The sequence below is a fragment of the Drepanopeziza brunnea genome (genome assembly GCF_022702325.1).
Source record: "Drepanopeziza brunnea f. sp. 'multigermtubi' strain 214-2 chromosome Unknown ctg9, whole genome shotgun sequence".
Lineage (NCBI taxonomy): Eukaryota > Fungi > Ascomycota > Leotiomycetes > Helotiales > Drepanopezizaceae > Drepanopeziza > Drepanopeziza brunnea.
Window position 1 is genome coordinate 2,306,953 of NW_027094072.1, and position 16,407 is coordinate 2,323,359.

Genomic DNA, 16,407 nt, shown 5'->3' on the forward strand with positions numbered 1-16,407 from the left:
TGGCGTCGTTATTACCGTAACAGTTCGGAGGACCGAAGTTTGTTCGCAGATTGATCGCAGAGCAGCTATATTAATAAATCTTTATATTTTATAATACAAGCATCTTAAAGGAAACTTATCTGTTACGGCTGTCGAAGGCAGTATGATTGTATTGCTACCTAAGAGTACGCTCTGTAATGAGAAAGAAAGATAAAGAGGGAAAGGAAGAGAATGAGTGCAGAAGAAGAGGTCTTGTAGGCTGTCTTGCCAAGACGGGAGCCCAAGGTCACGAAGTAACGTGTGACCTTTAGGCGTGTAGCTACGTGACCTCCGCGTGACCGCCATTACTACCGTAACATTATCGGTAAACCAATTCTATAGACTTCGACGGAGATACCCATAGCACGGTACAGGCCTAAGTACGTACGTACCGGTAGTACGTACTACTACTACGTATTATCCCTTAAGGGTGCCTCAAAAGTTTAGTTTCCACTTTAAACCCCTTGGTTACTTTACCCTCGAGAGGTAATACTACTACTATCTGTCAAGACATAAGGGAGAGGAATTGATTCTAAGATAAGAAGGCAACATTACTCGTGGCTGGCAGTCTCCGCGGCAAAAGGCCATGGCTGAGGTTCTTTAATGAGTGACTTCAAGTGATAGTCCGTGGTGGCCTGACTCCAAGTACCAGAAAACTGCTGCATAAAGTTTGGAATCGTCAACGTCGTCGACTGCGTGGCGCACGATCGATGGATTGACGCGTAGGGGTGCGATAAGGCGACGCTGTTCGGGGCTATCGAGGATACCTGAGTACTTGCAAGCACTTTAAGACCATACCAAGTTCAGATCAAGAAGACACGGTCCAAGCAGAAATGCAGATCGGTGATCCCTTATTCCTTATCTGATTCTGCAGAAGTGATTTGTTTTTGGCAGTGAAGAGACTTTGGCACTGGCAATCGATAAGTTGCCTACTGACGATTCGTAAGGTAGGCCTTAAGTTGTAGTTCTTTAGGTTCGTATGTCAATGCGTGGTCCACGTTACTGTTCGTCTGTCTTCTTACAAACTCATCTCATTTATCAAGAGGCGGGAAGGGACGAACGAGAAGAATATACTACCGGTACGTACGTAGTACATTACTGCCTCGAATCCTGCGTGATTCCCGGGCATTATTACAAAGTATAATCCTCGGCCAAGCTGAGGGCTCATTTACTACCGTCCCAGGCGTAAGTATTACCCCTTGAGGGTAGGGTGACCAGGGAGTTTATAGTGGGAACTAAACTTTTGAGGCACCCTCGAGGGGTAATACTTACGCCTGTATCGTAAGTAAATCCGAAGAGATAATGCTTTAAAGATAAGATAATTAATCAATTGTAAACTGTTTAAATATAGCTTGTTCATGCGATGGGATACTTTTTATAAATGTACTTATTACGTTATGAAGTAATTTCACGAACTTGAATCGCTTAAACACTTTCAAAGTACGTAGTAGTAGTACTACGTCCCAGGCGTGATAGTAGTAGTTACCGAGGGCTGAGATACCAAGGTGTTTAAAGTGGAGATTCAAACTTTTTAGCCACTCAGGCGGTAATTAGTAGTATTACGTTGTATCAGTGGCTTACTATTGCGCACAACCTTTTGAAGATAGATAGGTAGACTCGCTTAAACAAAATCCAGACTCGATAAACAATATTTCTCAGGTGAAATTGATTACCGCGCTCCTGACTTCTTTACTCTCTGCATCCGCTGATTACTTAGACCCTTCTAGCAGGAATTTTTCCGGAGCAGGACTGAGGTGTTGCTAGAGGTTGGCTGTAGGGCTAGTAAAGCTAAAGAGCAAGGATTTCTCGTTACTACGTCGCAGGCGTAAGTATTACCCCTCGAGGGTAGGGAAAACAGGGGGTTTAAAGTGGAAACTAAACTTTTAAGGCACCCTCGAGGGGTAATACTTAGGCCTGTACCGTGGTACATTCAATATAGTACATAGCAATATGAAAGCCTCCGTGCGCTTTGGTCGCGATCGAGGTGAGCTTTTGTACTTTCTGTTGACTTGCAAGCGCTATCGATAGATAACAAACGCCGCTCGGCTACCTTACTCTCCCCTTATGAATACATATCGAAAGCATAATTTTGCAAGGGATCTTATCAAGCTTTAAACCGATCAACTTCAAGGATTCATTCAACCTAGAAAACTATCTTTGAGCCAGCATTTAATAGTGGGCCTTGACGTCGCAACTTTTGGGGCCCTTCCTTAAAGTGGGCGAAAAAAGTCTGTCCCGCGTCAGCGCAAACAACGGCGAGGAACGTAGACACTTATATTGCTTATAATATTGCTTATAATATTGCAATTAATATATATATTTAATAAAGTTATTCATTTTTAATCAAGCTACGAAAATTCTATTTTACCGCGTGTCTTTTAAATTAAATTAAAAGATTCTATAAATCGAATCGACGGCGACTCTTTTTGTCTTTTTTATTTATCTTCTTCAAGCTCTTTCTTAAGCTCTTTTTATTTAATAAGCATTATTTTTATTAAAAAGACGATTTATTTTCTTATGATCTTCGTCGTCGTCGCTAATTTAAATGCAAGCTAATAGATTTTATTCAATTCGAAAGCCTTTTTTTTTTTTGCAAATATTTGAAAGTCGATTGAATACAAAGCGTTCGCGAACTTAGCAAGATCTTCTAGCTTATCCTTTTGAAAATATTATAATAAATTATCAACGTTTTTCGCCGTTTTTTACGATGAAGCTTGAAGCGGGACAGACTTTTTTCGCGGGACATACTTTTTTCGCCTACTTTAGGGAAGGGCTCCAAAAGTTGCGACGTCAAGGCCCATTATTAGTCTGTGCAATGGAGTTGACAGGGCTTTAAGCCATTCAGAAATCACTGCTTTACGATTTACTAGTATGAAGCTTTACTGGGTCCGACATTTATTCATAAGTGGGGATAGTAAGTATAAAATGATATCGATAATATCGATAAGGTTTCACAGAAATTTATAAGGTTTAAAGGAGATCAATGAAGTGGGTGATGTTGGCGATATCGGTGATGTTTGAAGTTCAAAGATCAGCTTGTAAAAGAGGAAGAGAAAGACAGGGGCCTGGGGGGGAGCCAGCTCGTTAAAGAAGGGAGCTTAAAACTCAGCGCGTCTAATAACTATAGGTAAGGAATTGATAATCGTAGTAAGCGAAGGGAATAAGAAGGAATGAAAGGGGTGTGGTGGTTAAGGGTTAAAGGTTTGCGCGCCTGGTTATTTGGTTATAGTTATGGCTGTATCCGTAGTGATACGTAGTAATCTTAGTTATGGTTTCAATAAGAACGCACGAATCAATATATTTGAAACTATTCCCCATATGAATACAATAGAAGGCGGATCCAGTTTAGCTTTGGAAATCGAAGAGCGGTGGTTTCTGAATGGCTCAAAGCATTCTCAACTGTATTGCACAGACCAAATGCTTAAAGATACTTTCCAAATCTGGATCGCTATAAGCTCATTGGTTCGAGCCCTAGTTCGAGCCCTTGCGAAAATATACTTTCACCCTTCATTCATTGGGGGGGGGGTAGTACTACCACGGTACAGGCGTAATTGTTACCCCTTGAAAGTGCCTCAAAAGTATAGTTCCCACTATAAACCCCCTAGTTACCCTACCCTCGAGGGGTAATACTTAGGCCTGTACCGCGGCATATTGATTCCTGCGCAGCAAAATCGGGTAAGGCTGCAAGTAATTACAAAGGAGGCTGCAGTTGTACCGAATTTCTCCTTCGCGAGAGCAGCCGCTGGCGTGGAACATAAACATAGTAGACGAGCGTCTTATCAAGTGTTTCCCATTTGAGCAGGAAAAGGGTCTATTGGGTATATTTCTGAAAAAGCATACGAGTGCTTTTTTGCTTTCTACGTAGTATTTATTGGAGTGGTAGTGAGAAGCAGGGAGAGCCTGAGGGCGCAGCGACGACACAAGCTTACGGAATGACGACTAATCGCGCCTGCTTTTCTCAAAGTCAAACAAAGCCAAGCGAAAAGGTTAAGCGAGAAGGAACAAAGGTTTCTGCTTGGAATGGACTGTCTGGCCGAGGGAGTCTCTCCTATCTTTGGATCTACAACTCAATCCACCCACTTACGTAGTACGTCCTGACTAGGTATTGGCTCCTAGCCAAGCAAGTGTTCGAGAAAAGAGAAGGCGGGATAGGACGGAGTAAGTATTTTTCAAACAATAGCTTTTTTTTAGTCAGATCACCCCTCACCTAAGCAGTCTAGCCGACTCCACGCGTGTGAAGCCTAGGTTGATAGCCGTGTTAGCCATGTTGATCTACGAATCACGAGTAGCGATTTGGACTGGGAAACTGCTGACTTACCTCCCTCTCCTCCGTGATGTCTCGGCGCGCGAGTCGGGTGAAGTGGAATTGAGATTGTTTGACGAACGGTGGACAAGTCCGCTTTCCGGGGTCCCCTCGTTCTCTTGCCCCCGAGCCGATTTTGACGTGGCCCACGGGCCTGCCGGTGGTTTGGCTTCAGTGCTTCACTCTACGTTGCTGTCAAAGCTCCTTTGAGTGGGCCAAACTCCCGGGTTCTCAGCAGCGCCTCGTCAGAAAGTGGACAGAATCGATAATTGGCACATACCACGGTACAGGCCTAAGTATTACCCCTCGATGGTGCCTCAAAAGTTAATTTTCTACTTTAAACCCCCTGGTTACCCTACGCTCGAGGGGTAATACTTACACCTGGGATGTAGTACAAGGAGCCCGAGAGGTCCAAGAAGTCCAAGCAGTGATCTCCACGACCCCAGAAAGCGCAATCGATGCTTTGCTCTCGGTCCCGCTCTTTTTCTATCTGCATGATACGATTCTGTCCAAGTCCACACGGCGCTCACTGCCCTTCAGAGACCCGAGGCCCTGACATATAACGCTTCCCGCTTCCCGCTTCCCGGCTTGAAAGATCTTGGGAAAGCTGGGGGCGAAATCTATCTTGTCCTCTCGATCGTGTGCGCGCGCTGCCCAATCAGAGTCACCATATCCGAACAACGATGTCGACAGCAATCCCGACGGCCGGCGTGAAGCCAGCGGACTATGATGAACCGTTCGGGGCCAGCAAAAGCTGGCAAATGATAACGTCAGCTTCGGTGTGCATGGTATTTTCGACATTCTGGCTAGGGCTACGCCTCTGGACAAGAAGCCGCATCTCGAGAGAACTTGGGCCAGACGACTATCTCATTGCTGCGGCGTGGGTCAGTTGACTGGGTTCTCAATATCTAGCAAGTACCAAGCTGACCAGAGTCAGATCTTTGCAACGGCGATGTGCATAACAGAAATGGTTCAATGCTCTTATGGACTTGGAACCCACCTTTGGGAGGTTGATGTCATTAAATTCTCTACTTTCCTCCAGGCAAGTGTTTCGTTCCATCATTCTGCTTCTTTTCCGCCAGAACTAGTCACTAACAGGACCGAAGTTGAATATGGTCATCGGAAACACCTACGCGATGGCGTTAGCACTCTCCAAAATCTCCATCTTGGCTTTCTATCTCCGCCTCTTTCAGAAGAAGCGGTTCCGGATACTCGTCTACCTCACCGCCGCGTTTGTGATATCGTACACGATCTCGGGTATCTTCGTCGTCATCTTTACTTGCAACCCCGTCGCCGCGAGCTGGGACCTGAAGCTCATGATGTTGCCCAGCACGAAATGCCTCAACCGACCTAAAGCCTACCTCACCGCCGCCGCGTTCAATATCATGTCTGACATATTCGTCATCAGCCTCCCATGTCGTGAGATCTGGAAGCTGCAGCTGCCCCTAAGACAGAGGCTATCATTAATCGGCATCTTCGCCGTAGGACTCGCGTAAGCCACACCAGAAGCCGAAAGGCACCTTTCTTCCTCTGGAAGGCCACGGACTAACGCCCCCAATAGCGTATGCGTCATTTCCGTCCTCCGCCTGAAGTCGGTAGCCAACCTCCTGAACTCAGAAGACATAACCTGTAAGGCAACGCCCGCCCGTCCTCATCACCGCAAACCTGGTCCAAGCAAAACCCGCTGACACTAACCTCCTACTTACAGGGGACACGACGATCCTCCTCATCTGGTCCACGATCGAAGCCCACGCCACCATCGTGTGCGCCTGCAGCCCCACGCTCAAGCCGCTCTTCACGCGCTTCCTACCGAATTTCTTCCGCTCCAGCCTGTCCTCCGGGCGCCGGAAGGGGAGCTCCGGACCGTACGCGCTGAAACAGTCGCGCGACACCACGGGCTGCACGTACGAGCTCGGCTCGAGCCGCAAGTATGTCGACGCCGAGAACGGTAACCTCACCGTCGTAGGCCGCGGCGCGGCGAGGGAAGGCATGGTCACGTCGGTTAGCCAAGAGCGCATCCTGCACGGGGCCAGCGACGACGAGGTGTGTGTGACCCGGACGGTCGAGATCAAGACGGGGCGGATGGCGGACTGCTAGTACGTATTAGTGGGGTGAGGGGGGGGGGGGCGGAGGCCATGAGGCCATGAAGCCATGAGGTCATGATATGAGGACTGTGATGACTTGTAACGAAACTGGATGGTTTGTAAAAATGCTGCCCGGCTGGCTCTATACATGATAAGAGCTTGGCTAAAAAAAAATGAAAATGTATAATGATCATCAGCTAGCGAGATTCTTGAAGGCTCTGGAACAGTCAAAATGGTCATACATGGCGGATGAGCGAATGATATATTATCATGGGTGGCTGATTAATTGTTGACACTTCCGTCGGGCTCCGGTCGCTTATCTGTTTTGTTTACTTGATATGAGAACGTGACTTGAAAATTCAATAAATAGGAACAAAGCTCGGTCTGGATTAGTAATATGCATATATAAGTGATGGGGTGGTGAGTATACGGTATGATCTATGTATCGCTGCAAGCTAGGAAAGCAATTTGAAGTCTGAATGGAAAATCCGGATTCAGACGTTAACTTCTCCTCCGCGCCCCCTTTTTTTTGGGGTAAGATGAGGAAAAAACATTAGTGGGTACTGGATGATGGAATTCGATTGAGTTATAAGCGGTGCTCCTAATTTTCAGGTCACAGATAGAGAAGTTAGTAGATCGCACCTTGTGATTTTTTTTTTTTTTTTTCTGTTTTTTAAAATAGATATTGGAAAGCTGGCAAGAGACTCATCGTCGTCTTACAGAGGGTAAGGCGAGAAGTAGAAGTGGCTGGTTGGCATTGAGGCAATGGACGCGGTAGTCTGGAAGTTCACCTTCGGTTGAAAAAGGGGCGAAAACACCGAGGCGAGGATAATGTTGACTCTTCAAAAAATTATCACCGCTATAATAAGTAGTCCTATATAAGCCCAGTATCACCGGAATTACTCCAATCTAGCTACTAAATAAGTAGATAGCATGTTATCCGGATTATCATCAGCCATGCTATAGTCAACCGGCATCTGAGGTGTTAGGACTTTGTCCTTGTGTACGCTTCAAAGCCTTTCCGGAAATTTTTCAAATCCGAAATGTAGGCCAGAGGATGAAGAAGAAAAACATCAACCAGCCCGTTGATAATACCCAAAGCATTTAAACAGATGTCATGGGTTCTTTTCTCCTTAACAGTCCTATTACTAAACTCCTTATTCTGCTCATAAAAGAACTCCCCACCGCCTGGACCGTATTGGCCACCATAGCTCTCGATCCACAGACTGAAGCCATCATCATATGGCTTATAAGCTGTCGTTATGCAAAAGTAGACCTGGAATGTACATGGCAGTTTCCAGTAGTATAACCCTATTTACCGCACGACAGCTATCAATTCGGAAAACCAGGTTTCAGCAAAGTGCGATAAAGCATAAGGAGCATGTGCTGTTTCATTTGCAATTACTCGCAACGACTCGCTAGCAAATTATAAGTCAGAAGAAGATTCATCTCGACATCTCTAGTTTTAATTAAATCCATTCGTAAGCGCGAGAATTTGTTTGAGAAGGGCAAAAGAACCCCGAAATTCCTTCCTTAATGTATGTGCTGAAATCGGTTGTTTTTCACGTCTCGCTCTAGCCTGCCTCGCTGAAGCAACGTCTACAGATCAGCATTGAAAAAAAAACCCCTTTATATCGACATATCAAGCATGTCTTCATCCCCAGCACCCCCCTTCTCAGCCCTCCCCCTCCAAAAAGACGGACCGCCCGGCAACGCATGGGGACTTTCTACCCGTCTACCCCAGAGCTCGGCTGGCTGACTCCCCAGACGACCCTCGCCGCGAGCAGAGAGATCGCCCACGGCATCCGGGTCACCACCGACTGGGGGATGGACGTGCCCCAGGTCCCGTGCTTCCACCGCCAGCCCTCCACCAAGAGATCCACCACAAGGCGCCTCGGACGGTGAACGACGAGATTGAGACGCTGAACACGCAGAGCACCTCCCAGGGGAACGGGTTCCGGGGTTCCGGCATTTCGGTAAGCGCGAAACGTGAAAAACAATAAAATAAGAAAAGGAGGGGGGAGAGCAAGGAAGATTTGACTGGGTTGCGGATGTCAAAAACGCGACAACGGGATATCAGGATCACGAGGTGTATTTCAATAGATGCACGTAAGATGAGACGTTCTCCACCACGAAGATCGGAACCCACAGTGAGTGAGCCTGGGTTCCAGCCCAAGAAAACGTCCCTCCCTGGCCTCTCGCGCATATCTCGGTAACCAACCTATCTCCACGGGCGAGTCTGGGTCGCCAACGGGGGCCTCGTCGGCCGCGGCGTCCTCCTCGACTACGCCGCCTGGGCTGCCTCGCAGGACCTCACACCCGCCCTGGTCGCGACGACCGAGATCCCCGTCGCCGACCTCGAGCGCGTCGGCCTTCCAGGGCGGCGTGGACTTCTTCCCCGGCGACATCTTGCTCATCCACCCGGCTTCGTCGCGGCGCTGGCTGCCCTCTCGGATGCCGGAGCGAGCGCGCACGCGGCGGACAATTCTCTGGCGGCGATCGGCGTCCAAGCGTGCGAGAAGAGCCTGAGGTGGATCTGGGAGAGAAGGTTTGCGGCTGTGGCGAGGGACATGCCGGCATTTGAGGCGCTGCCTTTTCAGAGCCGGACGCCCTGGCTGCTGGCTGGCTGGGGAATGCCCGTTGGAGAGCTTTTTGATCTGGGCCGGTTGGCGGCTGAGTGTGCGCGATTGGGGAAGTGGACGTTCTTCTTTAGTACTGTGCCATTGAATGTGAGTCTCCTATCGTCTCCGCTTGCCATCTGGCGGATAAAGGAATGTACTGACGGGGTTGAGCCCTTGGTGGAGTGGTTAGTCTGCCGAATGGAGTAGCGATCTTGTAGGGTATCTCAACGTTCGAGAGGATATGGTTCTTTTGTCGTGGGAGCTTGTATCAAAAGTGGTGTACAGGACTTTGGCACAGGAACCGACAGCTTCGAAGCCCTTGGATTGCCAAAAGCAGGTCTAGGAATTTCAAGTGATTCAGCGAGAAGAAGAACGAACATATAGTACCCAGACCCAGACCTAACAAGTCCATCAATGCGGTTCCATCTTGTGCTTTGATTCGGCGGTTCCCTTGCAGTTAGGATATGTCAAAACCAGCAAGCTCTTTCTAGATGACATATCTAAAGCCCAGTCCTCTCCTTGGGCGCAGCTCTCCCAGATCGCCAACCTCTGCCTCATTCTCAAGCTTTTCCAGCTTCTGGTTCTCCTTAACATGCACCACTCTCAGCACAAGCGCAAACACGGCCACCAAGAGGCACACACCAGCCACGGCCGCCCCTCCAGCCAGGTACCTCGGCCCGTCCGACTTGGGATACATGTACGAGCCATAAATACTAGCCGTGTTGCCGACCATGTTACAGATGGCAATGCTGGCCGATCGCTTCACCGCCGGCCGGAGGAAGCTATTCGCGACCCAAGCGATGATGATCTGGTACGCGGAGACGGCGCCCATGGGCATGAGGAACATGGCGAAGAAGCGCGCGCCGGTGCTGGTGGCGGAGACGACGATGATGTTGCCAAGCAGAGAGACGAGCATGAGACACGCGATGTGGATGGAGCGGTCGCTGGACCGGCCCGAGGTCCAGGTGACGAAGAGCGAGACGAGGAAGGTGGCGAGCCAGACGGGGGCAGTGAGCAGGAGGGTCGTGATCCGGTCGTAGCCGAGCGTGTTGACGATGGTGGGGAAGAAGTACTGGAAGGTCTGCGAGAGGAGCGAGAGGTGCTGGAAGAGGATGAAGATGTAGAGGCGGTAGTCGCCGAGGGCGAGCTGGAGGCCGGTCCACAGCGAGGTGGAGGACGCGTCGTCGGTCTCTTTGGCGTCGTCGATCATCCGCCACTGAGCGAACATTCGTTCTTCGTCCGAGAGCCATTTTGCAGTGCCAGGGAAGTCGGGAAGCACGAAGCTGTGGGTAGATGGTCAATTGGAGATTCGGGATGGTTCAATGTCGATCGTCTTACATGGACGTGATAGCTATTCCCACAGTGATAACTCCTTCGATGATGAACAGCCATCGCCATCCATCAATCCCATGAGCTCCATCCAGGTTGCCCAGAATAGCGGCAGCCAGAAGGCCCCCGAACATATTCGCTAGAGAGCTTCCCGAATAAACTTCAACCATCAGCATCATGACATCAAGGATAAGTCAGGGGTGAAGAATCGCTTACACCAAGCAATCCGATGAGCAAGCTCTTGTCGAGTGTACCACGAACTAAGCAACATAATTGCACCGGGGAAGAACGGAGCTTCCGTAATACCAAGAAAGATTCGACAAGCAAGGAGCCCGGCAAAAGACTTCGTTGCCGCCTGAGATGCAGATACAACACCCCAAAGAGTCATTACAGTTCCCAGATAAACAGATGGACGGACTCGAGTCAAGAGTAGGTTTGATGGGAGTTGCATAGTGAGATATCCCTGGGCATCATCAGCCAGGGTACTCCTCAACGGACGAAGAATGAAGACGTACCACGAACAAGATACTGGTGGCAAGATTGAAATCCGTTCCGTTCATCCCTAGGTCTGCTTCCAGCGACCCCAGACGTGCTTGCGCCAGGTTCGATCGATCGAGGAAGTTGAGTAGGTACATCAGAATGAGGAACGGCAGCAGCCGAACGTCGATTTTCCTCAGCAGCTTCTTGTTCTGGATAGCCTTCCACTGGTCATTGTTCGCTGAGAAATCCGCATAGATTTGGACGGATGGGTCAGCGGTTGCTTTTGCAGTATCAGCAATTTCCACATTGTGAGTTTCGTCGTCGCCTTTGTCGGCGCTATTGGAGGTAGCCATGGCGAGAGAAACGGGACGCTTATATGGTGTAGGTTCGAATGCCAAAAGCATAATTTTTTAAAAAACTTTTGATTTATTGATTTAGAAGAAAATCTGGAGAAGAAACCCTCCGCATTGTACCAGTGCTACCTTCCCCGCTCCGGGTGTTGATGGCACGAGGAGAGATGGGGGATCGTCAAAGTTCCGTGACTGGCCGCCACTCGCCGATCACCAAGTCGGTAGACGTCCGAGATATATTCAAATGCACACATTCATAGAGCTCGAGATTTCTGTAGGTAACAAGCCGGGGGCTAAAAGCATCGCTGTAGCTCGAGAGCTGCCAAATACCGCCTTCGCTAGCTTGACGGATAGCCGAAACACGAGGAGCAGGTCAACTCAAGTAAGCGAATTTTCAGACGATTGAGCTCTCCTTGCGCTAAATAAATAAATCTCGTTGCCTGGATACAGCGTCCGAAATGGATGGATAAAGCCAGCGGTATAGTAAAGCGGAAACGTGATGAAGCCCGTTGTCCTCGTAATCTTTAGCGACTTAAGCCCACTAGGGAAGAAATTCTGCTGGGTCATAGATACGCTTTGAAAGCCCCTTCGTGCCCTTAGAATCGATGATCTAAACAGCTCTGGTTAACACCTGTTCTGGATCAAGCCGTTGGGACAACCCAGTATCATTATCACAGTCAGGGATCGAAGAGTCAAAGGCAGTGTGGTCTGCAATTCTATAGATCCTTACCGATGGATATTCTTTTTTGATGCCCGATCTGAGTTATCCGAATTACGCATCAGGGAATAGATTTTTTTGAGGTGGTAGCTTGGAGTAAGGACGCTATCGTAGGAACAGAAAGCCGTCTCGAGAGGAACATCACTGTAAGAATTAGCTTCGATGAAGTGAGAAGACTGACCGAGCACTCAAAATTGGACGGCCCAAGCAGCGCCGCTACCTTCTCGAGATCCGAAGCGCAGGATCGTGGTGGTACTAGACATTTGTATCTTAGTTGAGCAGCCTTGACCCGGAAATTGAAGAAATCAAGCCGCCGAGCTGTGTATCCGGCGTATTCAAACTCCTTATGTTAGGTTGAATACGAATGGGTCATTTCTCAGCTCTTCTAGGCGCTTTCGGAGAAGCAATGGATTAACGGTCAAAGGCTCCTTGTTATCCATTTTGCCGTCCTGGTAAGAAGAACAGGAGAAAACCGAGGGGGCCTCGTTCAAATGCATTTTCGTAGAGCATACTGTTCTTTAACAGTCTGACAAAATATTCAAAGGTTTCAGGTATGTAATATTCCGGATGACCTTTCGACGTCAGAATACCTGAATCGTTGATAGTATTCACGAGCGGCTCAAGCTGCGAGGTTAGTATTAATCGTCGGCTCGCTTAAGTAAACCTTTTCATATCTTTTCAAACTTAGCCGGCGTAAGGGATCGCGGATCAAAAGCGAGTGCGGATTTTCGTATATATTAGAAATTCTTTTATATCACAGTAATTACTATTATACTTATGCGTTTTCAGCCTTTAAATAATCGTAAAATGCAGTTATATAATCGTAAATCAAAAGGTGAATGGCAAATTGTATTTTATATACACAAAAATCAATAATAAAGCAAAAAAAAACCCCCCCCGCATTCGCTTTCGAACCGCAACCGCTTACGCCGACTAAGACTGAAAAGATATAACGAGGCTTATTATCTAAGCGGGCCGACGATGAGTCTCTGACTACCTAGTAATTTGCCCCGAACGAATTCCAGCGCCAACGAGACCGAGGCCGTCAAATCCGTCGTCCAACGTCCAAGGAAGGCGCATAACACTCTTAAAAATGCCAGATTAGTATACTATCACCCAGGGATATCTGAACTCTATATCTTTGATCTCTACGAGTATGATCATATCTCAGCAGTGGTTATATATAACCTTTGAACGAAGCTGTCGCGAGATATTTCTTCCCTGGGGCTTTCTACTGCCCACTTACTTTCAACGCTTTGAGTAACGGCTCGAGTCTTTCTATCGCGGTAAACAGATCATGAAGGAAAGCTTCGGGTCGGAGATGAGCTACCGAGGTACTTCCCTAGGATTTGAATATCGTGAATATCTCATTCGTTTTTCGTTTTTCGTTTTTCGTTTTGATCGAGATCATGGATGGAGGGTCATAGCGGGGTGAGTTAATACAGGGACCGCATCCCGGCATCACTCTATATAAATGCTCAATCATCAAGCATTATCACATTTTGACACCGATAAAAGATTATGCTATGCAGCTTAGGGATTTGAGAAGTTTCGAGCGGAAAGGCCGGTTGATCTCCATGCATAGATAGTATCGTCGGTTGATATTCTTTGTGCTACGCTACAGGTTCGAGTACCTCCAGGCTACACTCCAACTAAGCGATAGGCCTTGTGATCTAGCAAGGGAACTGTGAACAGGATCATTTACGCTACATACAAACCTATAATATAAGATAATCGATCATGATAGTCTTTTTATCGGTGTGGATAGTGATCGAGATGGCATGAATCGAATGTTTCACCCCACTTTAAAACACCTCCCGACACGGGGGTCTGGCTCGGAGTGCCCCACGATCCACGTATATCTACCTATATAAACGTCTATGTAAACATAACCTACCTTTTCAGTTCAAGCCAGCTCCTATTCTTTGATTCAGAGAGTCTGGATATACATTTTGGTTCCCCTCATCGGTTGTAGGCCTTCGAGTTTCTCCATCTGCGAAAAGACGATGACGGTGGCGAAGCTGGCGCTCGGCCAAGCCGGGCTACCAACTCCCAACTCTACAAAGTCGTTCTGGCACACCCAGCCGTCCCAGACCCTCCTGGGACATCGAACGACAAAATGCCTTCCAGCGGAAGCAGACCTGGTTATTGTGGGAAGTGGGCTATGTGGAACCAGTGCTGCTCATTTCATACGAGAGGACGAAGCAGGGAGAAAGCTCAAAGTCGTGATGCTCGAGGCACGAGAAGCGTGCTGGGGAGCAACGGGCCGAGTGAGCTTACATTCCTCGGATCGCCGAAGGAAACGAGAATCTAACCAATTGTAGAACGGAGGCCATTGCCAACCGGTTGTGTACGGAAGCCCTCCGGAGATCAGAGCTTTTGAAATGCGCAACTATCTACACATCAAGGAACTTGTGGCCAAAAACGAGATTCCGTGCGAGTGGAGAACGCTCTCTGTCGCCCACGCATATACGAACCAGGAGTTGTTCGAGCACCGCGTAACGGAGTTCGAGAACGCCCTCAACCAGAGTCCAGAGATATCAACGCTGGTTTCCGTCATCGGGAAGGACTCAACAAGCCCTTCGCTAGAAGACCTCCGGATCCCGGACGCGTCGGGCGCGTTCCTTCAGAAACATGCTGCGAGCTTGTGGCCCTACAAGCTTGTTTCCTGGATGTTGGAGAAGCTCTTGAGAGAAAACTCGGACGCTTCTTCCCCCGAGTTCAACCTCCAGACCAACACGGCAGCCACGCACCTCCAGGAGGTGGGTGGCGGATCCTGGATCGTGCACACCCCGCGAGGGATGATCGGTACGAAGAGAGTCCTGCTCACCACTAATGGCTACACGTCTCACCTGCTGCCTCACTTCCGCGATCTGATTGTCCCTGTGCGAGGAGAGATGAGCAGTCTCGTTCCGCCTCCGACGATGAAGCCCGGCAGTTCCAACCCACCCTTCGACTACTCGTATGGCTTTGTCGGAATCGGGCGGCAGAGTGAGCCCCAGGATGACTACCTCATCCAGCGACCATACGCCAGAAATGACGCCGGTGGCGAGCTGATGTTCGGTGGCGGGCGCTCATACGCAGCCAATGCTGGGGTTGGGGTGTCTGACGATTCATCCATCGATCTTCCTGCTGCCGAGTACCTCCGGACGGCAATCAATACCGTCGTCGATATCAAGAGCGAGCAGAAGGAACTCCAAGCTAGCTATGAGTGGAGCGGTATCATGGGATACAGCCGTGACGAAAGGCCGTGGGTAGGCGAAGTGACGGAAGACTTGGGTCTCGGTGGGGGCACAGGACTGTGGGTCAGCGCAGGATTCACGGGCCATGGGATGCCGAATGCTTTTTTGAGCGGGAAGGCGGCTGTGGATATGATTTTGGGGAAGAAGGGGGACGAGGTAGACCTGCCACACGCATATCGGCTGAGCAAGGACAGGGTGCGAGAGGCGCGGATGTTGGATGAGGTGCACGTCGCGCACACCAGAGGCTAGACCGGACATGGGAAGTTGGAAGGCTCTTTTGTACTGTTGCTTTCTCGGGATTCTCGCTCCGTACAAGTATTAGAGAAATAGATAACGCAAGTTGCTACTGCATGTCTGATCAGCCTCATGATATCGGCGCGATGTAGTTGCTAGCTACGTCTTTCACATGGTCGCTATTTTCATCCATAGTCGCGACATCGGCTGCGTATTCCAGCTTCTCCAACAACGGGGAAATGTCTTTCAAAAAGCCCGAGGCGCAAGGAGCTGCAGTAATCTTTTTTCCGTCTTGAGGACGGCATCTTCCACACCGACTTGCGTACAGCAAGTATATGCTCTCTTCCACGTATGTTACTCCGATCAAAAACCCCCAAGGAAAAGTGTCATTTTCTCCTCTGTGTAATTCATATATAGGTCATGAGGCTGCAATAACCGAAAATTGACCCGAGCGGGCTTGCTTTCGAACCATATGCCAGACCTGGGTACATCGAGTCATCGATTGAACATGCCAAGAGTAAACAAGCGGAAGATGTCCTGTCCGAAACGACAGGATCATCGCGGGAAAATCCTCGCCGTTCCACAGCCTTTCGATGCATGAGCTCAGCCGCAGAGTACGGTAAACTGAGAAGAGCGTCCAGTTGCAGCCATTCCAAGCCGGCTTTAAGAGGGGGAGCGCGCAGAGACTCGATGGTTAAAGCAGATAACACCAAAACGAAGCCGACATCTACGAAAAGGGAGTGAAAGAGCATCTTCCAAAACGTGACCCCTGTCTCTTACAGTATTAGGTATTCTCCTCACAGTCTTGAAGTGCCAACGCATCTAAGCATAAAGTATCGTATCCACGCTTAAGATCCGTAATATGCTGTTTCCATTTGAATAATTTCCCCTGGCGTTCTTTTCAACGCTGTCACTTACCCCAGAGCCCTGGCCTCGAGCCAGCCGTTGTATTGCCTGGGAAAAGATCTAGCTGGTGCGGGATACGGCCTCGATCATCCGTGTGTGGATATCTTTCCACGGGTGCGTCG

At 48.9% G+C, this 16,407-nt stretch overlaps 4 protein-coding genes across 5 annotated transcripts; 3 read left to right on the forward strand and 1 right to left on the reverse strand.

The window, feature by feature from the left end:
* Window positions 1–5,004: 5,004 nt before the first annotated feature.
* Window positions 5,005–6,418, forward strand: L3040_005832 (uncharacterized protein; the record flags this gene model as incomplete). The annotated part of the gene is made up of 5 exons (XM_066154666.1): window positions 5,005–5,205; window positions 5,259–5,363; window positions 5,428–5,813; window positions 5,883–5,950; window positions 6,030–6,418. 5 exons carry the CDS (start codon window positions 5,005–5,007, stop codon window positions 6,416–6,418), a joined length of 1,149 nt encoding a protein of 382 aa, XP_066011513.1.
* Window positions 6,419–8,519: 2,101 nt separating this feature from the next.
* L3040_005833 (uncharacterized protein) lies at window positions 8,520–9,369 on the forward strand (the record flags this gene model as incomplete). Of its 2 annotated transcripts, none has more annotated exons than XM_066154667.1 (3): window positions 8,520–8,559; window positions 8,644–9,134; window positions 9,217–9,369. In XM_066154667.1, the coding sequence occupies 3 exons, from the start codon at window positions 8,520–8,522 to the stop codon at window positions 9,367–9,369; spliced, it is 684 nt and encodes a 227-aa protein (XP_066011514.1). The 2 variants fall into 2 exon arrangements, with proteins under 2 accessions (XP_066011514.1, XP_066011515.1); XM_066154668.1 differs by having other exon boundaries at window positions 9,198–9,233.
* A 144-nt stretch (window positions 9,370–9,513) lies between these two features.
* Window positions 9,514–11,188, reverse strand: L3040_005834 (uncharacterized protein; the record flags this gene model as incomplete). Its single annotated transcript, XM_007287834.1, has 4 exons — window positions 9,514–10,309; window positions 10,365–10,515; window positions 10,572–10,818; window positions 10,871–11,188. 4 exons carry the CDS (start codon window positions 11,186–11,188, stop codon window positions 9,514–9,516), a joined length of 1,512 nt encoding a protein of 503 aa, XP_007287896.1.
* Window positions 11,189–13,909: 2,721 nt separating this feature from the next.
* L3040_005835 (uncharacterized protein) lies at window positions 13,910–15,394 on the forward strand (the record flags this gene model as incomplete). The annotated part of the gene is made up of 2 exons (XM_007287835.2): window positions 13,910–14,173; window positions 14,228–15,394. 2 exons carry the CDS (start codon window positions 13,910–13,912, stop codon window positions 15,392–15,394), a joined length of 1,431 nt encoding a protein of 476 aa, XP_007287897.2.
* Window positions 15,395–16,407: the final 1,013 nt, after the last annotated feature.